This window comes from Rana temporaria, chromosome 6 (genome assembly GCF_905171775.1).
Source record: "Rana temporaria chromosome 6, aRanTem1.1, whole genome shotgun sequence".
In the NCBI taxonomy this organism is placed as follows: domain Eukaryota; kingdom Metazoa; phylum Chordata; class Amphibia; order Anura; family Ranidae; genus Rana; species Rana temporaria.
In genome coordinates, this window is record NC_053494.1 from 5,374,247 (window position 1) to 5,401,612 (window position 27,366).

At 41.8% G+C, this 27,366-nt stretch overlaps 3 protein-coding genes across 3 annotated transcripts; all 3 read left to right on the plus strand.

Moving 5' to 3' along the window:
- The first annotated feature begins 298 nt into the window (after positions 1–298).
- On the plus strand, positions 299–1,258 carry LOC120942855 (olfactory receptor 5AC2-like). Its single transcript, XM_040355780.1, has one exon. It carries the CDS (start codon positions 326–328, stop codon positions 1,256–1,258), a length of 933 nt encoding a protein of 310 aa, XP_040211714.1. The 5' UTR covers positions 299–325.
- Positions 1,259–14,804: 13,546 nt separating this feature from the next.
- Positions 14,805–16,390, plus strand: LOC120942575 (olfactory receptor 5V1-like). The gene has a single exon (XM_040355553.1). It carries the CDS (start codon positions 14,863–14,865, stop codon positions 15,724–15,726), a length of 864 nt encoding a protein of 287 aa, XP_040211487.1. The 5' UTR covers positions 14,805–14,862; the 3' UTR covers positions 15,727–16,390.
- Positions 16,391–25,817: 9,427 nt separating this feature from the next.
- Positions 25,818–27,138, plus strand: LOC120942576 (olfactory receptor 146-like). Its single transcript, XM_040355554.1, has one exon. It carries the CDS (start codon positions 25,994–25,996, stop codon positions 26,942–26,944), a length of 951 nt encoding a protein of 316 aa, XP_040211488.1. The 5' UTR covers positions 25,818–25,993; the 3' UTR covers positions 26,945–27,138.
- The last annotated feature ends 228 nt before the right edge of the window (positions 27,139–27,366 follow it).

Genomic DNA, 27,366 nt, shown 5'->3' on the forward strand with positions numbered 1-27,366 from the left:
TTAACACTGGCTGTATGCTCAAAGATTTTGTATTTCTCTAGTTTCATGACATATTGTATTGTACCATATATTTTTGCACCCAATAATAAAAAAAAACGTTTGTAATCAAAAAAAGGAAAAAACGATTTGAATTGTATTTTTGTATTTTACTTATAGGTAATTATTATTTTCTAAACATTAAAAAGAAAACAATTACAACTTTGTGAAAGCAATTTTTAAAGTGTTTTGGACAATTCACGAATGAAGTAATATATATATACAGTATATATATAAATATATATATACAGTATTTCTTATAAAAAAAAAAGTAAGTGAAATTATTGCAATGAAAAATCAGACAGAACTGAACACATTTTTTCTCTCTGGATTGGCTGACCTTCCAGCTCTTCATCTACCCTTCTTTTTTTCTTTCCTTCTCATCTACCTTCTGACATTAACTTGGAATTTTCTGATCATCTCCCTCATAGTCACCAGCTCTCACCTCCATGTTCCTATGTATTTCTTTCTGGGGAACCTGGCCGGTTTGGACCTCTGTTATTCCACATTAACCGTCCCACGTATGTTATTTGACCTTCACATTAAGAGAAGAAACATTTCCATAACAGCTTGTATGACCCAAGTCTTCTTCTTTGTATCCTTTGCCACTTGTGAAATTCTTTTGTTGACTGTCATGTCCTATGATCGATATACCGCCATTTGTCAGCCATTACATTACATAAAGATCATGAGTTGGAAAGTCTGTGTACAGTTGGTATCCATTGCGTGGTGTCTCAGCTTTACCTTTTCTTTAATTCACACACTTTATGCCTTCAAATTAACATTTTGTGGATCAGACATCATAGAAAGCTTCTTCTGTGACCTTCCACAGTTGTTTCGGATCTCCTGTAGTGACATCTCCATCAACATTCTGCTCATCTTTCTCTTGGGTGGCTTCATTGCAGTTGGATCTCTAATACTGACCATCCTGTCCTACGTCTATATATTCAAAGCTGTTCTTAAAATTCAAGCTCGGGGAAAAAGGAGTAAAGTTTTCTCTACTTGTACCCCTCACCTGACAGTGATGTTTATCTATTATGGATCTCTTATGTTTAATTATTTTGGCTTAAGTCCCGATCGCAATATTTCTGGTAACAAAGTGGTGTCCATCTTTTACACAGCGATCGTTCCTCTCCTCAACCCTCTCATTTACAGTCTGAGGAACCAGGATTTTTTAAAAGCATTTCAAATTGTTTTCAGGAAGAACTTTCCATTAAAATAGAGGGTTTTTTTTTGTTTAATCTCTTCTTTATTATATTTTCTTTACATATACCATTTAACATTTTACATTTCTAATGCCTTGACACTTGAAAGGTAGCTCACTACATGCTATCTTCCTTTACTATATGGTGGTTTATCCGAATCCTCCAAAAAAAAAAGAAAAAAAAATGAAAAAAAAAAAAGGTAGGGGGTTGTGGTATAAGAGGTGGGTGTAAAAAGGTGTTTGTGACTATAAAGAATGTGTTAATATATGTGTATTCCTAGTGCTATATTTATTATATTTCCTCTGTGCCTTTTTATATTTATTTATCTGTGATATGGGGGAATATTTATAGGTAGATTCAGGTAGAGTTAGGCCGGCTTATCAGTAGATAAGCCGACCTAACTCAGAATCTACGCCGACCTATGTTTAAGCGTATGCTCAAACAGAGATACGCTTAAACATATCTTGCGCCGTCCTATCTTAGATTGCAAAATTTTTGGATGGCCGCTAGGTGGCGCTTCCATTGCGGTCAGCGTAGAATATATAAATGAGGGGATACGCTGATTCACGAACGTACGCCCGGCCGCCGCAGTCGATTTACGCCGTTTCCGTAAGGCCTTACCGGCCTAAAGTTATTCCACCTATTAGGTGGAATAACAATGTTAAAGTATGGCCGCCGTTCCCGCCGCGAGATTCAAATTTTTTACGTCGTTTGCGTAAGTCGTCCGCGAATCGGGATTTCCGTCGTTTACGTCCACGTCAAAATCAATAGGCCCGTGCGGCGTACGTAGCCGCAATGCACACTGGGAAATGTAGGCGCCCGGCACATGCGCAGTTAACTAAAAACGTAAAAAACGTGAGGTAAAGCCTCATTACCATCAAACATGCCCCCCATTTACGGTGTCGTAGCCTAAACACGCTAAGCTACGCCGCCGTAACTTTAATCCAATGTACCTGAATCTACCTAATATTTTTTATATAAAATTGTGTTTGAGATGTTATATTTATATGTATGTGTCTTCTCATTTTTTTTTTTTTTTTTATATAAAATTGTGTTTGAAATGTTATATTTATATGTATGTGTCTTCTCATTTATAATTCTCCCCCCCCCCCCCCCCAACAAGGGAAAAAAGAAAAAGAAGAGAGAGGAAAAAGGAGATAAAAAAGAAAAAAAAGGGAAAAAAAAATGAAGGAAAAAAAATGTGAGTGAGGAGGGTCGTTAGCCATCTTGCCATTTTCTTCCAGTGTCACAATCTCTACTTAGGCATATTAACTACTTGCCGACCAGCCGCCGCAGTTCTACGGCGGCAGGTCGGCTCCCCTGCGCGAGAGCCCGTAGCTTTACGTCGCCTCGCGAAGCGGCCACTAGGGGTGAGCGCGTGCCCCCCACTCGTCCCTGATCCCGACGCGCGTGCCCGGCAGGTGCGATCACCGCCGGCGCCCCTGCGATCGCTCGTTACAGAGCGAGAACCGGGAGCTGTGTATGTAAACACACAGCTCCCGGGCCTGTCAGGGGAGAAATACCTGACCGTCTGTTCATACAATGTATGAACGGCGATCAGTCATTTCCCCATGTCAGTCCACCCCCCCCTACAGTTAGAACACACCCAGGGAACATACTTAACCCCTTCCCCGCCCCCTAGTGTTAACCCCTTTCCTGCCAGTGGAATTTTTAAAGTAATCCAATGCATTTTTATAGCACTGATCGCTATAAAAATGCCAATGGTCCCAAAAATGTGTCAAAAGTGTCCGAAGTGTCCGCCATAATGTCGCAGTACCGAAAAAAAATCGCTGATCGCCGCCATTACTAGTAAAAAAAATATATTAATAAAAATGCCATAAAACTACCCCCTATTTGGTAAACGCTATAACTTTTGCACAAACCAATCAATAAACGCTTATTGCGATTTTTTTTAAGAAAAATATGTAGAAGAATACGTATCGGCCTAAACTGAGGAAAAAAAAAATTATATATTTTTTGGGGGATATTTATTATGGTAAAAAGTAAAAAATATTCATTTTTTTCAAAATTGTCGCTCTATTGTTGTTTATAGCGCAAAAACTAAAAACCGCAGAGGTGATCAAATACCACCAAAAGAAAGCTCTATTTGTGGGAAAAAAGGACGCCAAATTTTTTTGGGAGCCACGTCGCACGACCGCGCAATTGTCAGTTAAAGCGACGCAGTGCAGAATCGCAAAAAGTGCTCTGGTCTTTGACCAGCAATATGGTCCGGGGCTGAAGTGGTTAATAGTTAGTAATTCTTTCGGATTTTCAGATTTTCTTTCTTATTTTCGGATTTATGAATTTACACATTTTCAAATTTACAAATTTACGAATTGCGATCATAACAAATGACCCGAAAAAAGAAAAAAAGAAATGTAACTAAAACAAACTGTTTTTTTGGCAACCATGTATATCTGGATTTTATGTAAACCTCTTTGCACATGGTTGTATCTATTTATTTATTTAAAAAATGTATCCCATTATTCAGACAACATATAGGGCCATATTCTCAAAGAATTACGCCGACGTAAGTCCGTATCTAAGGCCGTCGTATGTTTAAGTGTATTCTCAAACTGAGATACGCTTAAACATGCCTAAGATACGACGGCCAGCGCCGTTGTATCTTAGGCTGCAATATCTACGCTGACCGCTAGGTGGCGTTTCCATTGCGGTCAGCGTAGAATATGCAAATGACTAGTTACGCGGATTCACGAACGTGCGCTTGCCCGTCGTAGTGATTTTACGTCGTTTCCGTAAGAGATACGCGGCGTAAAGATAAACATGCCCCCTAGGTGGTGTACTCAATGTTAAGTATGGCCGTCGTTCCCACGTCTCAATTTTAAAATTTTACGTTGTTTGCGTAAGTCGTCCATGAATGGCGCTGGACGCCATTTACGTTAACATCAAAACAAATGACGTCTGTGCGACGTCATTTAGCGCAATGCACGTCGGGTAATTTATCCGACGGAGCATGCGCAGTACGATCGGCGCAGGAGCGCGCCTAATTTAAATGATCCACGCCCCCTACCAGGATCATTTGAATTAGGAGGGCTTGCGCGGGTGGACTTTACACGACGCCGCCGCAAGTTTACAGGTAAGCGGTTTGTGAATCAGCCACTTGCCCGTAAAACTATCTACGAGAATCTGGCCCATAATTGTGATTGATAATAAAGTTTTATTTTATATATATATATTCCATATATCATTCTTTGCAGTAACAAGGCTCATTTAAAGTCCCAAATCTCTTTTCTCTTTTTGTACAAATGAATCCCATTGTTTTCCACCACTATCAAACATGTATGCTGAAGTGAGTTCAATTTATCTGATTAAAGCTTCATTTTCTTATCTATGGGAATTAATTTCTGTAAAAAAAAATGAGCAGCTGCCTTTTAGATTGATCTCAGAAGAATTACAATGTGATTGTCCTTACAATGTTGATATGTATTTTTTCGTGCTGTAGAAACGCCAAGGGACCATTTAGCTTTATAAATTGTTACAATAATTGTACAAAATAAAAAGTATCAAGGCATGAAAAGGAACACACGGGTTTTGTATTACATTGCTTTAGCAATTCTCTTCGGCAAAATGTTTTCTCTGCATCTAGTGCTGACACTGAATAGACTGTGAGGCCTTGTACAGACGAGCGAACATGTCCGATGAAAACGGTCCGTGGACCGTTTTCATCGGACATGTCCGCTCGGAGATTTCGGTCTAATGGTTGTACACACCGTCAAACCGAAATCCCCGCGAAAAGACAGCGCGGTGATGTGGCGGTGACGTTGACGCCGCCACGTCCGCAAACCCGGAAGTTCAATGCTTCCACGCATGCGTCGAATCACTTCGACGCCATGCGCGGCTTCTCGGGCCAGCGGACATGTCCGATGAGTCGTACTGACCATCGGACATGTCCGACGGACAGGCTTCTAGCGGACAAGTTTCTTAGCATGCTAAGAAACTTTTGTCCGCTGGAAACCTGTCCGCTAGGCCGGGAAACTGTCCGCTAGGCCCTACACACGACCGAACATGTCCGCGGAAACTGGTCCGACGGACCAGTTTCAGCGGACATGTTCGGTCGTGTGTACGAGGCCTGAATTGTCATTTGCACCCCAGTCTTAAAGGGGTTGTAAAGGGGTTTTGCTTTTAAATGTCCTTATTTCTTCTGAGAAATCCTCACTTCCTGTTCTTCTGTCTGTAACTACACACAGTAATGCAAGGCTTTCTTCCTGGTGTGGAGTGTCGTGCTCGCCCCCTCCCTTGGACTACAGGAGTGTCAGGACGCTCTCTACGTTGCAGATAGAGAAAGGAGCTGTGTGTTAGTGGGCGACCTGACTCTCCTGTAGTCCAAGGGAGCGGGTGAGCATGACACTCCACACCAGGGAGAAAGCCTTGCATTACTGTGTGGAGTTACAGACAGAAGAACAGAAAGTGAGGATTTATCAGAAGAAATAATAACATTTAAAAGCAAAATGTACCTTTACAACCCCTTTAAGCTTGATTCACACTAATGCGTTTTTTGATGCATTTTTCAGAAATGCAGGGAATTTTTTTAACATGGGTTTCTATGGAACATGTTCACATCAATGCATTTCTGTGCCTCTGCAAAATGGAGCATTTTGCATGTAATAGACTTCAATGGACCCGCATCCAAAGCGCAAGTACCACGTTTTTTAACGGGTTTTTATCGCAATTTTGCCACAATTTGTTTACACTGTATATAGTTGGTTGCTAAGGAGAGGGTCGGGAACCAGACTGCCATGTCCTTAACAACCGATGAGTCATCAGCTGTCAGCGGGACTCCCTGATGATGGCTGAATGTAAAAAAAAAAAAAAGAATTGCTGGCTAAAAGAAAATTGTGAAAAAAACACACCAAAAAAAAAAAGAAAATAGTGTGGGGTCCCCCCAAAATCTCCTACCAGACCCTTATCCTAGCATGCAGCCTGGCAGGTCAGGAAAGGGAGGGGACGAGCAAGCCCCCCAGAACCATACCAGTCCGCTTGCTCTCAACATGTTGATGGGGACAAGTTCCTCTTCCCGACAACCCTGGCACCCCAGATACCGACTTCCCCCCTTTGTTAATGGATAACAGGCACATCGTACCCCTACCCATTCAACAAACAAAAGTAGTGTAGTGTGACAAAAGACAAGAGACAGTTTTTGACAAGTCCTTTATTAAAAATATCTTCTTCCCCACTTCTTCCTCCTCCTGGCTTCTCCCACTTCTTCCTCCAGGTTTCTCCTTCTTCCACTTCTTCTTCCGGTCTTCTTCTTTCTCCTGTCTTCTTTGTCTGGTGTCCCCCCCTCCTCCACATCTCTCCCACCGACGATCCTCCTCCAATGGTAAGTCCCGCTGATCTGTCTGTGGCGATGTCAAGCATTTCTTAGATAACTATGGGGCGTGGCTATCAGATGAAGTAATCTGGAGGCCTGTCCCCTTGTGACTTCACCACCCGGGTCATGATGGGTCTGTGATGTCATGAAGAGGGAGCCTATGGATAATGTCATTCAATGGTTACACCCCATGGTTATCTAAGAAATGCTTGACATCTGCGTAGACAGATCAGCGAGACACAGCATTGGAGGAGGTTTGACGGGAGGAGCGGTGGCGGAGGAGCGGTGGCAGAGGAAGAAGAAAACAGGACAAAGAGGACAGGAGAAAGAAGAAGACCGGAAGAAGAAGTGGGAGAAAACGGAAGACCGGAGGAAGAAGCGGCAAAAGCCCGGAGGAGGAAGAAGCGGGGAAGAAGACATCTCTTGTCTTTTGTCACACTACACTACTTTCTTTTGGTGGATGGGTAGGGGTACGATGTACCCAATATTCATTCACATAGGGGGAAGGCTAGGATCAGGGGGCTTTCCAGATTCCAAAAAAACACCCTGCCCGCAGACCAAAACAACCATTGGCCAAGGTTGTCGGGAAGAGGCCCTTGTCCCCCCCCCCCCCCCCATGTTGAGGGCATGTGGCCTTGGATGGTCCACAGGGGGATGGGGCACTCGCTCGTCCCCTCCTTTTCCTGACCTGCCAGGCTGCATGCTCAGATCAGGGTCTGATATGGATTTTGGGCGGATCCATGGGACATGGAGGGTCCCCTCCAAATCCATACTTGACTCAAGGGCCTGGTATGGACCTGGTATGGAGCCTACAGTTTTTTTTCATGTTTTTTTTTAACCGCCATTTTTTTTACATTCAGCTGTCAGCGGGGAAGCTCATCAGTTATCAAGGATGTGGTGGCTTGCCGGCCCTCCCCTTAGCAACCTTCGGGGTAAGACCGCGCTATATCAAGATACCTCTCAACTCAACTCAACCAGCTATATACAGTGTAAAAAAACACAAGTCGTGGAAAAATCTTGGTATGCGACAAAATAAAAGCCTACAACCCCAATCGCGCTCTGCGATCCTCGAACCAAAATTTACTCCAAATCTCCAAAACCAAATACAAGTCCAAAGGAGAAATAAGATTTGCTGTCCAAGGCCCTCGACTTTGGAACACTTTACCAACCTCCATTCGGTTGGAGGAGAACAACTTGGCCTTTAGGAGAAAGATCAAAACCCACCTCTTCTGAGCTCAAGGGAGAAGTGGTCAAACAAGCGCCCAGAGGCAATTTAGTTTGCATGTGTAGCGCTATATACATTTTTCACTCACTCACTCACTCAACATGCATAGATGTGAATCGAACCTTATGCCGCATACACACGATCATTTTTCGGGTTCTAAAAAATGAAGTTTTCAGGCTTTAGAAAAAACAAAGTTTTTTTCAACTTGATCATTAAAACAGCCTTGCCTACACACGATTGTGAAAAAAAGTGCTCTAGCAAAGCGCGGTGACGTACAACACGTACGACGGCACTCTAAAGGGGAAGTTCCATGCAGATGGCACCACCCTTGGGGCTGCTTTAGCTGATTTCATGTTAGTAAAAGACGATTTGTGCTTTTCTGTCTGTTACTGCGTGATGAATGTGCTTACTCCATTACGAACGGCAATGTTCTGAGATTTTTATCAGGACTGCAACATTGCGACAGACACATCAGACACTTTTGACACTTCGTTGGGACCAGTGTCATGCATTCAGCGATCAGAGCTAAAAATAGCCACTGATTACTTTATAAATGTCACTGGCAGGGAAGGGGTTAACACTAGGGGGCAGTCAAGGGGTAAACTGTGTTCCCTATGTGTGTTTCTAACTGTGGGGGGAATGTGGCTGACTAGAGGAGGAGACAGATCGTTGTTCCTACTTAGTAGGGACACATGATCTGGCTCCTCTCCCCTGACAGAACCAGGATTTGTGAGTTTACACATAAAGATCCCAATTCTCGCTCTGTCACTAGCGATCACAGGTGCCCGGCGGTCATCGTCTTAAAGAGCTGACGTACAGCTATGACGGCTCGCGCAGCTGTGTCAACCTGCCGCAGTATAACTGCGGCGGCTGGTCGGGAAGTGGTTAAAGCAGAGTTACACCCATATAAAAGTCAACAGCTACAAAAAATTTAGCTGATGACTTTTATTAATCGGACACTCACCTGTCCCAGGTTCCAGCGATGCAGCCATACAAAGCTTCGCTCGCCTCCCTCTCCTCTCTGCGGCGCCGGCATCGTGACTGTGATCTCCCAGCTGTAGCTTCACAGCCGGGCACGCACTGCACATGCGAGAGGAACGCTGTACGCCATGATTGGCCAGGAAATCATCTGGGACCTGTGAGGTGTCCCAGATGATTGCAGAGAGGGAGGGTGAGAGGTGAACTTCCTTCCGGTGCCACGGAGCCCTGGGAGGAAGAGGGAGCTGGAGCCCTCTAAAAAGAGGGTTTCCGCTCCCCCCAAAAAATTGATATGTCAGGGGGTCACCTGCTCTTAAAGCAGAAGTTCCATTTTTGGGTAGAACTCTGCTTTAATAATTACAGAGCTGCATTCGTTTTTGAGAAAGGAGAAACTGCCGCTCCTGGTGGGTGCACTATGCAATCAATGTCCTCTCAGAAACCGCGTGTGCCGGCAATGCACAAAGCAAAACTCGAAGAAGAAGGTATGGGCGGCCGCACACCAAAAAACCTTTGAAAGGTAGCCTTTAATGGTATAAAAGGAAAAAGCACTACATAGCACATCAAGCAGTGGGGTATGTAGCTGACGCGTTTCACACTGGGGTTCAGTGCCTAGTCATAGCTAAAAAAGCTATGACTAAGCACTGAACCCCAGTGTGAAACATGTCAGCTACAGACCCCACTGCTTGCTGTGCTTTGTAGTGCTTTTTCCTTTTATACCATTAAAGGCTACCTTTCAAAGATTTTTTGGTGTGCGGCCGCCCATACCTTCTTCTTCGAGTTTTGCATTTGTTTTTGTTTAAATATATATTAGATTTCTGTCAGTGTAATTCTTCTTCTCAGGCCCCGTACACACGGCCGAGAAACTTGACGAGCAAAACACATCGTTTTGCTCGTCGAGTTTCTTGTGAAGCCGCCGAGGATCTCGGCGGGCCAACTTTTCCTATTGAGGAACGAGGAAATAGAGAACATGTTCTCTATTTGGCCCGACGAGATTCTCGTCGGTTTCCTCTGCCGAAAGTGTACACACGGCCGGGTTTCTCGGCAGAATACAGCTCCGACCGAGTTTCTGGCTGAATTCTGTGTGTACGGGGCCTTATATTTTTCCACAATCATTTTTCCCACCAGTCTTTGTACTTCTCCATGTTTTTGCACTGTACTTTGACTTTAAAAAAAGCAATCAGAAGGAAAAAAAATAATAATAAAGTTTACCAAGTAGAAATACTGTAGACCTAGACCAATACATTATTGTGTTAGTATTCCAAGATATAACTGCATTACGTTATTAGTGACCTGATTACCAAACACGAGTCTCATGACAATGCTGCTCATCCTTGAGGATTTCTAAATTGTTATCTGTGTTTGTTATTTGGTAAGTGTTCCCCAGGGTTTGGTGTATACATTCCCAGTCTAATTCTCATTTCTTGTTAATTAAGACCGAACAACAATGAGTGGAAATGGAGCCGGGAATAAACTCTCTGTGGAGAGGATTGGTTATAAAAATGGATGAGTAGAAGTTTAGAGAACTCCTTTCCATAGGAGGTGATTATTGTGTTGCCGGTAGAGATCTCCTCGTTCTCCAAGGATCGGCAATCTCACTTCTGTCCCATCCCGGAATATTGGCTTTTATATTAATAGTATTGTCATTGTGATGTGTCGGTTCTTCTGATTCATTTTACTTAACAAGATTTTTTAGAATTTTGTTTTTGTGACTTATCTGTTATTGGATTTTTCCAAATATTTAATGTTCTATATAGTATAAAACACGACTATTTAACCACTTGCTTACTGGGGCACATATACCCCCTTCCTGCCCAGGCAAAAATTTCAGCTTTCAGCACTGCGTCGCTTTAAATTAAAATTGCTCCGTCGTGCGACGTGCCTCCCAAACAAAATTGAAGTCCTTTTTTTTCCTAAAAGTAGAACTTTCTTTTGGTGGTATTTGATCACCTCTGCGGTTTTTATTTTTTGCGCTATAAACAAAAAAAGAGCGGAAAAAAACCCACAATTAGCCAGATTCAGAAAGACTGGCTTAACTTTGAGCCGGCGTAGCGTATCGCATATACGCTACGCCGCCGTAAGTCAGAGAGGCAAGTGCTGTATTCACAAAGCACTTGCCTCCTAAGTTACGACGGCGTAGCGTAAATGGGCCGGCCTAAGCGCGCCTAATTCAAATGAGAAACAGGGGGACGTGTTTTATGTAAATGATTGGTGACCCGACGTGATTGACGTTTTTAACGAACGGCGCATGCGCCGTCCGTGGACATATCCCAGTGTGCATTGCTCCAAAGTACGCCGCAAGGACGTATTGGTTTCGACGTGAGCGTAAATTACGTCCAGCCCCATTCACGGACGACTTACGCAAACAACGTAAAATTTTCAAAAATCGATGCGGGAGCGACGTCCATACTTAACATTGGCTAGGCCAGCTATTTGTTCGACTAACTTTACGCCTGAAAACGCCTTACGTAAACGGCGTATCTGTACTGCGACGGGCAAGCGTACGTTCGTGAATCGGCGTATCTTGCTGATTTACGCATTCTAGGCGTAAATCAGCGTTCACGCCCCGTCGTATCTTAGCTAGGTATAAGTGTTTCTCAGTGTATCTCAGTTTGAGCATACACTTAAACATACGACGGCTTAGATTCCGAGTTACGACGGCGCATCTACTGATACGCCGGCGGCGTAACTCTTTGTGAATCTGGCTATAAATTTACATTTCTGGTGCAAAGGATGGAAAGGTGGCAAATGTATTTGTTATGCACCACTGAAAAAATACAAAACAAAATCAAAAGAATATAATTACAAACAAAGTATAAATTTGAATAATAATAAAAAGTAAAACATTATTTATTTTATAATTTGTCCTACATAAAATCATACTAGATACTAAAATGTGTTTTAGTACAGATGGGTGTAAGGTGGTAAGAATGGTAAGATAATACTAGTATGAACTTTGCAATTGTTATAAATTCTTACTGTAAGAATAATAAGTTCTTACGGTAAGAAATTTGCAATTGTATTTGTTATTCATCACTGAAAAACATCATTTATTTTATAATTTGTTCTAAATAAAATCATACTAAAAATACTAAAATTAAATTTCTGGTACAAAGGATAGTAAGGTGGTAAGAATAGTAAGGGTATTTGCAAATTAACTTTGCAAATGTATTTGTTATGCACCACAGAAGAATTACCAAAACAAAATGAATGGAAATAAGTAAAAACAAAGTTTAAATATGAATAATAATAAAAAGTAAAACATTATTTATTTTATAATTTGTCCTACATAAAATCATACTAAATACTAAAATTATATTTCTGGTACAAAGGAGGGTAAGGTGGTAAGAATGGTAAGGTTATTTGCAAAATAACTTTGCAAATGTATTTGTTATGCACAATTATTTATTTTATAATTTCATACTAAATACTAGTATGAACTTTTCAATTGTTATAAATTCTTACTTTCAGAATAATAAGTTCTTAAAGTAAGAACTTTGCAATTGTATTTGTTATTCACCACTGAAAAACATAATTTATTTTATAATTTGTTCTACATAAAATCATACTAAATACTAAAATTACATTTCAGGTGCAAAGGATGGAAAGGTGGCAAATGTATTTGTTATGCACCACTGAAAAAAATACCAAACAAAATCAAAAGAATATAATTACAAACAAAGTTTAAATTTGAATAATAATAAAAAGTAAAACATTATTTATTTTATAATTTGTCCTACATAAAATCATACTAAATACTAAAATTTGTTTTAGTACAAAGGATGGTAAGGTGGTAAGAATGGTAAGATTATTTGCAAATGAACTTTGCAAATGTATTTGTTATGCACGACTGAAAAATATTATTTATTTTATCATTTGTTCTACATAAAATCATACTAAATACTTACTTTAAGAATAATAAGTTCTTAAAGTAAGAACTTTGCCATTGTATTTGTTATGCCCCACTGAAAAGTACCATCAAAGGAATGGACATAAATAAAAACAGTTTAAATATGAATAATAAAGTAATTTTAATAAAAAAATCTGCATAAAAAAATAAATAGCTAATGACGTTTCAATCTTTATGTCTTATTGCAGCTAATAAGTAATCTACAAGGGTTCCCATTATGGGGTCACGTTATGACGTCACGCCCGGTACCCAGAAGTAAATAAAGCCGCAATCGCGGCTGTCGGCATGTGATCGGTGATTTTTTTTTCACTGATTTCATGCTTGTAAGCCTGGAGGAGAGATGAGGACCTGTCACACTGATTCCTTTTACAAGGGATGTATACATTCCTTGTAATAGGAATAAAAGTGATAAAAAAAATGTAAAAAAAAGTGTAAAAATAACAAAATGAAGTAAAATAAAAATAAAAAATATATATATTTTTTTCAAAACACCCCTGTCCCCGTTATCTCACGTGCAGAAGCAAACACGCATGCAAGTCCCGCCCACATATGTAAACACCAGTCAAACCCCACATGTGAGGTATTGTCACGTGCGTTAGAGCGTGTGCAACAATTCTAGCACTAGACCTCCTCTGTAACTCAAAAATAGTAACCTGTAAAAAATGTTAAAGCGTCACCTATGGAGATTTTTAAGTACCGAAGTTTGGCGCCATTCCATGAGTGTGCGCAATTTTAAAGCATGACATGTTAGGTATCTATTTACTCGGTGTAACATCATCTTTCACATTATGCAAAAAAATTGGGCTAACTTTACTGTTTTGTTACTTTTTTAAGTCATGACACCGTTTTTTCCCCCCAAAAAAGGCGTTTGAAAAATTATTGCGCAAATACCGTGCGAGAAAAAAAGTTGTAATGACTGCCATTTTATTCCCTAGGGTGTCTGCTAAAAAAAAATATAATGTTTGGGGGTTCTGATTAATTTTCTAGCAAAAAAAATTAGATATTTACATGAAGGAGAGAAGTGCCAAAATAGGCCCGGCGGACAAGTGGTTAAAGAACATTTAGGGCCAGATCCACATAGAATTAGATCGGCGCAGCGTATCGGAGATACGCTACGCCGCTGTAACTTACTTTTGGCTGGTTCGAATCCTGGAAGAATTTGCGCCGTAAGTTACGGCGGCGTAGTGTATCTCTGGCGGCGGAATTCAAAGCGGAATTCAAATCGGCGATTAGGGGGCGTGCTTCATTTAAATGAAGCGCGTCCCCACGCCGAATGAACTGTTCTGCTCTGTTTCAAAATTTCCCGCCGTGCATTGCGCGAAATGACGTCGCAAGGACGTCATTTTTTAAACTTAGATGTGACTTATGTAAATCCCGATTCACGGACGACTTACGCAAAAAAAAAAAAAATTAAAATTTTGACGCGGGAACGACGGCCATACTTAACATGGCAAATCTAACTATACGCCGCAAAAAAGCAGCTTTAACTATACGCCGGAAAAAGCTGACTAGAGACGACGTAAGAGAATGCGACAGCCGCGCGTATGTTCGTGGATCGTCGGAAATAACTAATTTGAATTGCCGACGCGGAAAACGACGTGAACGCCACCCAGCGGACGCTGAAGTATTGCATCTTACATCCGAAAGGCGTACGAGGACGTATACCTGTCGGATCTAACCCAGATGCCGTTGTATCTTGGTTTGAGGATTCAGTAGATACGCCGGCGTACTCTGTTTGTGGATCTGGCCCTTAGTTTGTATCATTTGGAATAAGGAGTTCTTGGCATTTTATGATGTCCATGTTGGTTTGCTTTTGTTATCCTTTATTTAAATTCTTTGTGTTTACCTTGTTTTGTTTCTTTCTCTATCTTTTTGTACTCTAGTGTTATAAAAAAAATAATCATCCGATAGAGAACTGAGTTATAGCATTGACCACGCTGTTGGTATTTAACATGTTTGGGTTAACGGAAAATATTTGTACCTTTGTATACCATTACTTATTATACATGTTGAAATGGTGATTGCATGACTATAACTTGCATTCAGTGCAATAAAAAATAATAAAAAGAAGATACAAATACTGTAAAATATGCTTATGCAAAGACAGAATCTCAACAATGGGACAACATTTTTTCTCCAAGGATTCTTAGATCTGTCTGTTTCCATTCAGATAATCTTAATGGTTTTCTTTTTTGCTGCTTATATCCTGTCTTTAGTGGGGAATGGTCTGATCATCTTGAGCATTACACTTGACTCTCATCTCCACACCCCCATGTATTTCTTCTTGAGGGGCTTGTCCATGCTAGAACTCTTTTCCATCCATGTTACTGTTCCTAAAGCTTTGGCAAGCTTCCTGTCCATGGATAGATCTATCTCCTTTATTGGCTGTGCTACTCAGATGTACATTTTCTCTGCAGTTGCTGTGTCAGAATGTCTCTTCCTTGCAGTAATGGCCTTTGATAGGTTCATGGCTATCTGCCACCCACTGCGATATACTTCTGTGATGACCTCTAAATTGTGCTATCAGTTGGCCGCTGGACCATGGGTTGTAGGGTTCCTAATGCCTTTAATTCACACCAGTTCAATTTTCAGGCTCCCATTCTGTGGATCTCATCACATAGCCCACTTCTTCTGTGACATCCCACCTCTTCTTCACTTGGCTTGTGTCAACACCTTTAAAATAGAGCTGTATGTCTTCATTGTTTGTGTATGCGGAGCAACAATCCCATTCTTTCTTATACTCTGCTCCTACATCAAGATACTGTCCTCTGTGTTCCTTCTACGCTCTAAGGAGGCCCGCCAAAAGGCCTTGTCTACCTGTTCTGCCCATCTGGTCTCTGTTATCATATTCTATGGCACAGCCATGTATGTCCACCTTCGTCTTGGGACACCTTTCTCTTCATACAAGGACAGAATGACGGCCCTTTTCTATTGTATCATAATCCCAACAATCAACCCTCTGATCTACAGCCTGAAGAACAAAGATATGAAAGCTGCACTGGTAAAAATAAAGTGCATAATTCTCACTACCCCCTCTACATAGTACATCCAGGAACAACTATGTGTGAAAATTGTGTTAATACTGCACTGTCAAATGAACAAACAAAAACAAATGCTGCAACTTTAAATGTGAGACACACACAAAATGGACAAATGTAGAAAAAACTAGCTGCGCAAATAACGTGAAATTTCAAACAAAAAAACAACTAGCATACATATTTGAAATAATTGTGCTGATTATGTGTTGAAATCACTGTAACAAATAGGTTGCCCTATTTGTGTCACATTCTAATAAGTCCCAGTGAAAAGAAGTAAACAAATCAATGTCCTATTTTCAAAAGAAAGAACGCATCAGATAGTGGTTTGATAACTGGAAATGTACTGCTCTCCTACAGGTAAAATGGTGACATCAAACCAAAAGGAACCACAGAACAGTGATGTGATAGAAAGGAAATCTTCCACCTTCTAAAATGACTGCCTCTTACCGAAAGGGAAGATCCCAACCAGAGATCTTCTGTTGGCGTGTGGCTTTCTAACCCAGCCTAGGGGTCTATGTAGCAGGATATCGTTTCTCCGGTATCCGATAGATCTCCCACCGCTCACAGATGGTCAGATGTGATTACAACCTCCTCACACCGGTCCAATAGCTTTACCACATCCAGGAACAAAATTGCATTAGAACTGGACTTTTACTTAGATGGATGATAAAACATGTAAAAAAAAAAGAGAAATGATCTGTTTAAATGTTTGCACATTGAGTACATAAAAACTTGTTCTAAATATAAAACATCTTCTGACAACTTTTCTAATCTCATAATTAATATTTGATCCTTTGATTTTTTTTATCAAATAATATATAAAGAGTATATTAACACATTCATAAATTTTCAAAAGGACAGGCAGTATATGTGCATTACTTCAAAGAGTTATCTAAAAAATGTTGTTATCATACTGTTGACCTACGGCCACCACTGTATCACGGGAGCACGCCAGCAACAGCTATACACTATGCAAGCTCGCTCGCATGAATGTGTGGAGTTGTTGCGGGGAGGAGCCGAGACAGACGCCGAGGGACCCCAGAAGACTAGGATCTGAGCCACTCTGTGCAAAACAAAGTGCACAGTGAAGGTAAGTATAACATGTTTGTTATTAAAAAAGATGCAAAAGAGGTTGTGGATTCACATCCACCCCAGTCCTAAGAAATACCCATTGGTCCAGCAGGTCCATAACTAGCTGTTCCATATCCTCCACCTTCCCTGCCCCTCTCTATCACTTCTCATTTCTTTTCCTCTCCTTTATTTTCTATTTTGCTCTCCAAATCCCTAAATCAATCACTAAAGGGCCCCTGAGCAGAAACAACTTTGATAGAATGATGTCAAGAAAAATAGGAGAAGCATGTCTAGTTGCTGGTCAGTTGCTGGTCAGGTAGGAAATATACTTGCCTATTGCTACCTAGGAGCAGAAGGTTTACTCATTCTGGGGACAATGCCACTATTACCACCAACAAGGACACTGAATTATCAGGTGCCTGGACTATAATATGAATTACTTTTTTCCCTGGACTTTGAGATTATAGAGTGAAGAATAGCTTAATTTTCTTATATATCATATACAGGTGTTTTGCAATACTGATTCCTATTACCAGCACAGGTGCATCTCATTACTAGACCCCTGATCCAGATGTAATTACTATATTGGTACTAGTACCTTTATGTGCCCTCCCTTGATCCATCTGGATGGTCTTGAAGCTTGCCCAGTAGACTGGTTGATGACAGTGACTCCTAGTACTCCAGCATGTTCATTAAACTTCATATCATATACCTCTAAGGGTCTCCAGAAGAAGCAGAGCTTGAGTCTATGAAATGTGTAGAGTTTGAGGGCTAGTCCCACCCTCAGCTTTAATATGTTATACCGTATACTGCTTCTTCTTGATATTGAGTATATGTGATGGATACAATACGCTGCAATTGTGAGTATATGGTTGTGTACACCAGGAGTGTGACACACCCTACGGATGCCTTTCAGATATTGTTGATGTTATTTATGAACATGCTTTAATTTTACTTTCATATTTTAATCATGTGTACATTAAAGCGTTGGTTACCCTAAAAAAAAAGAAGGATCCTGTTCTTTTAACCACTTAACCACCAGCCGCCGTCTACAAACGGCGGCAAGGTGGTTGCTTAACTGGGGGTCGCCGTTCTGAAACGGCGCCCACCAGAAGCAGTAATGCGCGCCGCCTCGGGCGCGCACACAGAAAATTCTGTGCGCGCCGGGTCTATGAGACCGGGCGCTACAGAGATCACGGTAACTGACCGGCAACGCCGGTCTTTTACCATGTGATCGCGCCGTCCAATGACGGCGCGATCACAGGTAAACAAACCGGCGTCATCTGATGACGCCGGTTCCTCCCTCCTCTCGCTGTACCGATCGGTACAGTGTGAGAGGAGAGCGCGGATGGCAGCAGCAGTGTGGGATGGATCTGTGACTATTGCAGTCACAGATCCATCCATCCCTGCTCAGCCATCCCTGCATTAACCCCTGAAATACTCTGCCTTCCCTGTGCAATACTCTGCATTAACCCCCTGCAATACTCTGCCTTCCCTGCGCAATACTCTGCAATGCTCTGCCTTCCCTGCGCAATTACTCTGCAATACCCCCGCGCAATACTCTGCAAAACACCCGCGCAATACTCTGCAAAACACCCGCGCAATACTCTGCAAAACACCCGCGCAATACTCTGCAAAACACCCGCGCAATACTCTGCAAAACACCCGCGCAATACTCTGCAAAACACCCGCGCAATACTCTGCAAAACACCCGCGCAATACTCTGCAAAACACCCGCGCAATACTCTGCAAAACACCCGCGCAATACTCTGCAATACCCCCGCGCAATACTCTGCAATACCCCCGCGCAATACACTGCAATACCCCCGCTCAATACACTGCAATACCCCCGCGCAATACTCTGCAATACCCCCGCGCAATACTCTGCAGTACCCCTTGCGCAATACTCTGCAATACCCCCGCGCAATACTCTGCAATACCCCCGCGCAATACTCTGCAATACCCCCGCGCAATACTCTGCAATACCCCCGCGCAATACTCTGCAATACCTCCGCGCAATACTCTGCAATACCCCCGCGCAATACTCTGCAATACCCCCGCGCAATACTCTGCAGTACCCCCTGCCAGTACTCTGCAGTACCCCTTGCGCAATACTCTGCAATACCCCCCGCGCAATACTCTGCAATACCCCCCGCGCAATACTCTGCAATACCCCCCGCGCAATACTCTGCAGTACCCCCCGTGCAATACTCTGCAATACCCCACGCGCAATACTCTGCAATACCCCCGCACCAATACTCTGCAATACCCCACGCACAATACTCTGCAATACCCCACGCACAATACTCTGCAATACCCCACGCACAATACTCTGCAATACCCCCCACACAATACTCTGCAATACCCCCGCACCATACTCTGCAATACCCCCCACACAATACTCTGCAATACCCCCGCACCATACTCTGCAATACCCCCCACACAATACTCTGCAATACCCCCCACACAATACTCTGCAATACCCCCCACACAATACTCTGCAATACCCCCCGCACCAATACTCTGCAATACCCCCGCACCAATACTCTGCAATACCCCCGCACCATACTCTGCAATACCCCCGCACCAATACTCTGCAATACCCCCGCACCAATACTCTGTAATACCCCCGCACCAATACTCTGCAATACCCCCGCACCAATACTCTGCAATACCCCGGCCAATACTTTGCAATACCCAGAAAATACTCTGGGGAAAAAAATGTGTTTTAACCACTTCCCGCCCACGTCATATGAGGTCCTTGACTTTGTGCAGGGATATCTAAATGATGCCTGCAGCTACAGGCATCATTCAGATATCATTTTTTTCAGCCGGCGATTCTCTACACCATAAGAACGATCATGGCGGCTGTTCCGCCTCTTGATCGTTCTTACGGGAGGCAAAAAGGGACGTCCCCACTCCCTTCGCCCTCCGGTGCTTCTTCTGACTCACCGCTACGATCGAAGCCAGGATCGTTTTTTTTCTTGTTTTTTTTCAGGCTTCCCAGCCTAGAGGTGAGATGTGGGGTCTTATTGACCCCATATCTCACTGTAAAGAGGACCTGTCATGCTATATTCCTATTACAAGGGATGTTTACATTCCTTGTAATTGGAATAAAAGTGATCAAAACATTTATTTTTGGGGAAAAACGTGTCAAACTAAAATAAATTAAGTAAAATGAACAATAAAAATAAAAAAAAAATATTTAAAGCGCCCCTGTTCCCGCGTGCTCGTATACAGAAGCGAATGTGTACGTAAGTCCCGCCCACATATGAAAACTGAGTTCAAACCACATATGTGGGGTATCGCTGCGAACGTTAGAGCGAGAGCAATCATTTTGGCCCCAGACCTCCTCTGTAACTAAAAACATGTAACCAGTAAAAACATTTAAAACGTCACCTATGGGGATTTTTAAGTAGCGAAGTTTGGCGCCATTCCACAAGCGTGTGCAATATTGAAGGGTGACATGTTGGGTATCTATTTACTCGGCGTAACTTCGTCTTTCATATTATGCAAAAACATTGGGCTAACTTTAATGTTTTTTTTTTTAAAAAGCACAAAACTGTTTTATTTCCCAAAAAAATGCGTTCGAAAAATTGCTGTGCAAATACCATGCGCGATAAAAAGTTGCAACGACCGCCATTGTATTCTCTAGGGTCTTTGCTAAAAAAGCATATATAATGTTTTGGGGTTCTATGTAATTTTCTAGCAAATAAATGATGATTTTTACATGTAGGAGAGGAATGTCAGAATTGGTCTGGGTGTTCCAGAACGCCTGATGGTGCTCCCTGCATGTCGGGCCTCTGTATGTGGCCACGCTGTGTAAAAGTCTCACACATGTGGTATCGCCATACTCGGGAGGAATAGCAGAATGTGTTTTGGGGTGTAATTTGTGGTATGCATATGCTGTGTGTGAGAAATAACCTGCTAATATGAAACTTTTGTGGAAAAAAAAACAAAAAAAAAAAAAACCTTGATTTTGCAAAGAATTGTGGGAAAAAATGACAACTTCAAAAAACTCACCATGCCTCTTTCTAAATACCTTGGAATGTCTTCTTTCCAAAAAGGGGTCATTTAGGGGGTATTTGTACTTTTCTGGCATGTTAGGATCTCAAGAAATGAGATAGGCCGTCAGTACTTCAGATGTGATCAAATTGATCAATTTTCAGTAATTGGTACCATAGCTTGTAGACCCTATAACTTTCACCCAGACTAAATAATATCCAAATTTTTTTTTTTTTTTTTACCAAAGATATGTAGCAGTATACATTTTAGGCCAAATTTATGAAGAAAAATTCATTTTTTGCAAAATCTTATAATAGAAATGAAGAAAAATTCATGTTTTTACAAAATTTTCGTTCTTTTTTCATTTATAGCGAAAAAAATAAAAACCGCAGAGGTGATCAAATACCACCAAAAGAAAGCTATATTTGTGGGAAAAAAAGGACAAAAATTTCATTTGGTTACAGTGTTGTATGACTGAGTTATTGTCATTCAAAATGTGAGAGCACCGAAAGCTGAAAATTGGTCTGGTTATTAAGGGTGTTTAAGTGCCCAGTTGTCAAGTGGTTAAAGCATGAATAACAGCACAGTTCTTGTGCTGTGTAATTTTGCCCCTTCTATACCCTAAAATACCTGGCTGATCCTGCCTGGTTCTGCCCTTCCCCCTGTAAACTGACCACGGTCTATTATGGCTGCTGAGCCCTGACACCATGGTCAGTTTACGTGCCTCTGTCATCCGCTGCCCATCGCTGTCTTCCTCCGATTAATGCACTACAGAGGGAGGTCACGTGACTGCCCGGCAGATGTCTCAGGGAGATCTCTGCCCCTCCCTCTGTGGTACATACATCGGGGGAAGAGAGCGACTGGCGGTCATGTGACCACTGATTGGCGAGAGGAAATAAGGTATTTAGAAGAAGAATTAAAAAAAAATGTCATACACTGTATACTACAGGGCATGCTAGCAGATGGGCTGCTTGTTTTCAATTTTGATAGATAGATAGATAGATAGATAGATAGATAGATAGATAGATAGATAGATAGATAGATAGATAGACAGACACATAGACAGGGCTTTTTTTCTCAGACAATAAGTGCAGGAACTCCCCCTTTCCGAGTCGCCCCTTTTCTCCACCCCCTACCCACCTCCCAGTACCGCCCCTTTTAGACAATATAGAACCAAGTATCATTTTGTGGTGCTAAGTAATTTATATGGAATTTGGTAATGATATCAAGAAAAGCAGTAAAATAGATCCCCTGCAGCCAGCAACAATAGATCCCCCTAACAACAATGGACCACCCACAGCAAAATTTCCCCGCCAGCAACAATAGACTCACGGCAGCATCAACAGATCTCCGTACAGCCATCATTAATAGACTCTCTGGCTGCCATCAACAATAGATGCCTCCCCCAACAGTAGATCTCTTTCAGCAACAACAGACCCCCCCAGCAACATAAGACCCCCCTAGAAACAATAGGTCCCCCACCAGCAACAATAGACCCCCCTGCAAAAATAGATCCACAGCAGTGAGCATCAATACCCTGCAGCACACCCCAGCATCCCTTGCTATTACATACAGTCAGTTCAGAAGGTGCCGGAACTGCGTTCCCCCCGCATTCCCGCTGAAAAAAAGCCCTGCACATAGATACATACAGTAGATAGACAAAATAATGTCAAGACAAATAGGAGAAGCATGTCTAAGTGCTGATCAGGCATGGACTCTACTTGGCTATTACTCCCCAGTAGCACAAGTAAACTTTTTATCATTTTTTTCCTATTAGTTACTTTCAGTATCATAGCTTTCAATTTTGAACTTTCGAAAGATGAATTTGTTCTTAGAATTACTTATTTATTTTGTGTGTCACTGGGGGATAAATTATTTCGAGTCAGGCTTTATTTTCTGTAGAGATTTATTTTTATTTTCTGTTTTAGAGTATTCTCAGATGACTGCTGAGCCGGCATACACTCCCGTGTGTCTCAGAAATATCAGGGGAGATTTAAGCATTATAAATATACGTATTTGTGGCTAATACAACTGCATTGTGACTTAAAATGTCACAAAGATTTTTTTATTAGATTCAGCAACATCTCTCCACATCAGACTTGCTGCCACTGAGCTGGTCCTTTCAGATGAGACTCCTCCATTCTCTCTATCATCAGCATTTTACCTTTGCTAGAGTTATAGGAGACAAAATCCTGCGTTATTTGACATTGTACAGATATCTGTTTCCTATTTTATTTGTTTTCTATTTATTTTTATTTTACAGTCAATATCATATTTAAAAAAAAAACAGCTCAGACTAAATGATAAATACATATACTTTTTGTTCATAAAGCCTTTTACTTCCTTTTTTTCCCTTACTTTTTTCCTAATACTTGAAACTAAAAATTACATTGATTTATTTTGTCTCATTTTAAAACTCAGGTAATTTTTAGTTTTTTTAGGGGTTATATGTAAATGGTCATATTTTCATTTGGTCAAAACTGATAAATATTATGACACTGATTTGCAAACACCTCCTATTATTATTTGTGTCTTTGATTCTTGGCAAAATAAATTAACAATCTATTATATGAGGGACTTTCTAAAGCATTATGGGATGTCCCCTAGGATGGCTATTTTGTTATTTATTTAATGAACAAATATTGATACATTACAAATAAGTTCTAATTCAGTGTACATTTATTATCTGAATTTCATGGGCACAGGTCAGGCTGCATTTCATGGTCACAGGTATGGCTGCATTTCATGGGCACACATATGGCTATATTTCATGGGCACGGGTATGGCTGCATTTCAAGGGCAGAGGTCAGGCTGCTTTTTATGGGGACAGGTATGGCTGCATTTCATGGGCACAGGTCAGGCTGCATTTCATGAGCACAGGTCAGACCGCATTTCCTGGGCACAGGTATGGCTGCATTTCATGGGCACAGGTATGGCTGCATTTCATGGGCACAGGTATGTCTGAATTTCATGGGCACAGGTATGGCTGCATTTCATGAGCACATGTCAGGCTGCATTTCATGGGCACAGGTCAGGCTTCATTTCATGGGCACAGGTCAGGCTGCATTTCATGGGCACTGGTATGGCTGTATTTCATGAGCACAGGTATGGCTGCATTTCATGGACACAGGTCAGGCTGCATTTCATGAGCACAGGTCAGGCTGCATTTCATGGGCACAGGTATGGCTGCATTTCATGGGAATAGGTATGGCTGCATTTCATGGGCACAGGTCAGGCTGCATTTCATGGGCACAGGTCAGGCTGAATTTCATGGGCACAGGTCAGGCTGCATTTTATGGGCACGGGTATGGCTGCATTTCATGGGCACAGGTCAGGCTGAATTTCATGGGCACAGGTCAGGCTGCATTTCATGGGCACGGGTATGGCTGCATTTCATGGGCACAGGTCAGGCTGAATTTCATGGGCACAGGTCAGGCTGCATTTCATGGGCACGGGTATGGCTGCATTTCATGAGCACAGGTATGGCTGCATTCATGGGCACAGGTCAGGCTGCATTTCATGGGCACTGGTATGGCTGCATTTCATGAGCACTGGTATGGCTGCATTTCATGGGCACAGGTCAGGCTGTATTTCATGGGCACAGGTATGGCTGCATTTCATGGGCACAGGTATGGCTGTATTTCATGGGCACAGGTATGGCTGCATTTCATGGGCACAGGTATGGCTGCATTTCATGGGCACAGGTATGGCTGCATTTCATGCACACAGGTATGGCTGCATTTCATGGGCACAGGTCAGGCTGCATATTATGGGCACAGGTCAGGCTGCATTTCATGGGCACTGGTATGGCTGCATTTCATGGGAATAGGTATGGCTGCATTTCATGGGCACAGGTCAGGCTGCATTTCATGGGCACAGGTCAGGCTGAATTTCATGGGCACAGGTCAGGCTGCATTTTATGGGCACGGGTATGGCTGCATTTCATGGGCACAGGTCAGGCTGAATTTCATGGGCACAGGTCAGGCTGCATTTTATGGGCACGGGTATGGCTGCATTTCATGAGCACAGGTATGGCTGCATTTCATGGGCACAGGTCAGGCTGCATTTCATGGGCACTGGTATGGCTGCATTTCATGAGCACTGGTATGGCTGCATTTCATGGGCACAGGTCAGGCTGTATTTCATGGGCACAGGTATGGCTGCATTTCATGGGCACAGGTCAGGCTGTATTTCATGGGCACAGGTATGGCTGCATTTCATGGGCACAGGTACAGCTGCATTTCATGGGCACAGGTATGGCTGCATTTCATGGGCACAGGTCAGGCTGCATATTATGGGCACAGGTCAGGCTGCATTTCATGGGCACTGGTATGGCTGCATTTCATGGGCACAGGTCAGGCTGCATTTCATGGGAACATGTATGGCTGCATTTCATGGGCACAGGTACGGCTGCATATTATGGGCGCAGGTCAGGCTGCATTTCATGGGCACTGGAAAATATTTCAGTACACCATTTGGTTCAGAATATTTCTTTCCTTGTTTTTCTCCTCTAAAACATAGGTGCGTCTTATGGTCAGGTGCGTCTTGTGGAGTGAAAAATATGGTATATTTCTTGATCTTTATGAAGGCAGTTATCTAAGTCACATTTAGAAATACTAGTAAATATTCATAGATTCATCAAACATCACTAAATATTGATTGATGCAGCGACTGTTTCTGGTTGCTTTGCAGGTGCTTTTTTTTTTGCATTATAGCACCTTCAAAGCGACCCAGTGTGAAAGGGGTCTTAATATTATTGTAGATTGATGGTTTTGGGTCTTTATCTCAAATTTCGGAGAGAAATTTATGGATGCCACTTCAGCTTTGTGGTGAGATAGGAGAAATATATTATTCAACAGACTTAATTAAGTGTCCTATATAGGAGTTAGGGTATTTTTGTCAAAATGTTGGAACCTAATTTGGATCTTGAACAAACAGGTTAGTAACATCAATCCCTGTTGCAGGTGGACAGTGCTAAACCATTGTATGTCATATGAGCTCCTACATTTGACCTATCTCATAGACCTGATAAGTGGCCCATTATCTCAATTTTTGGAAGAATTATTCACAGAATTATGTATTCTATACTCAAATTTGAGCCTACATTTGTCGCATAAACTAAAGAAAAAAATACGTATTTTCCTTTTTTTTGTGCGTTCTTTTTTTGTTTTTTTAAAAGTGAGTAAAAATATTACAATGGGGAATGAGACCGTTTTGAATATATTGTTTCTTTCCGGTTTGTCTGACCTTCCCGCTCTTCAGCTCCCTCTATTTCTCTTCTTCCTCCTCATCTACCTTCTGACAATAATCTGGAATTTGATGATCATCTGCCTCATAGTCACCAACTCTCACCTCCACATTCCTATGTATTTCTTCCTTGGGAATCTGGCCAGTTTGGATCTCTGTTGTTCCTCGGTCACTGTCCCAAAAATGTTATTTGACCTTCACACCAAGACACGAAGGATTACAATTACAGGTTGTATAACCCAAGTCTTCTTCTTTTTACTCTTTGCCACTTCTGAGATTTTTCTTTTGACTGTCATGTCCTATGATAGATATACTGCTATTTGTAAGCCATTACATTACACACAGATCATGAGTTTGAAGGTATGTGTACAGTTGGCCTCCATTGTATGGTGTCTTGGCTTTACTAATGCTTTAGTTCACACACTTTTTGCCTTAAGGTTAAGATATTGTGAAAAAGATGTTATAGAAAGCTTCTTTTGTGACCTTCCACAGTTGTTTCAGATCTCATGCAGTGGAGCCTACATCAACATTCTGCTCATCTTTATCTTGGGCGCCTTTCTTGGAGTTGGGCCTCTAATACTGACCTTTTTACCCTATGTCTCTATATTTAAAACTGTCCTTAAAATGCAAGTTAAAGGTAAAAGGAGTAAAGTTTTCTCTACATGTACCTCTCACCTGACAGTGGTCTTCATATTTTATTCCTCTGTTATGTTTAATTATTTCCAACCAAGTGCAAATCATCATTCTGGTGGTGAGAAAGTGGCCCCTGTCTTTTACACAGCGATTGTCCCTCTACTCAATCCTCTGATTTACAGTTTGAGAAACCAGGAGTTTAGAACAGCATTTAAATATTTTTTTAAGAAGACTTTCCCACTACAATTCATTAATTATCGAAGATAAACCCTCAAAAAAAGTCGAAAGATGTGTGCTTTACAATGTATCAATAGGCCTTTTTTACTTTTAAAGACCAACTCCCATGAAGCCAAAACTCCTCCCTCGCAGTTGTTAGACATTCTTTGAAGGAAAAAATTATATTTTATCATAGTTCTCTCTTTTTAAACTACAGAGAATTGATGGACTGGGTTTTTGTGGACTCCTCTATTAGTTAAAGTGGAGTTTCCATCCCAAATTTTTTTTTCATTATTGTGCTCATTAGACCTCAAAAATAAAAAAATGTTTTACTCATCTGGAAATGCCTGTTGCTATGCAGTCCAAATCTGCCTTTGGAATCACCTAGGATCCTGACATCATCTCCCTCTAATGCTCCTGGGAAATGTGTGTCATCATTTCCCAGGATGCAGTGCGCTACCTAATTATCACTC

Excerpts from the sequence above, each read along its gene's own strand:
- LOC120942575 (XM_040355553.1), top strand. The coding sequence starts at position 14,863 with ATGGTTTTCTTTTTTGCTGCTTATATCCTGTCTTTAGTGGGGAATGGT.
- LOC120942855 (XM_040355780.1), top strand. The coding sequence starts at position 326 with ATGAAAAATCAGACAGAACTGAACACATTTTTTCTCTCTGGATTGGCT.
- LOC120942576 (XM_040355554.1), top strand. The coding sequence starts at position 25,994 with ATGGGGAATGAGACCGTTTTGAATATATTGTTTCTTTCCGGTTTGTCT.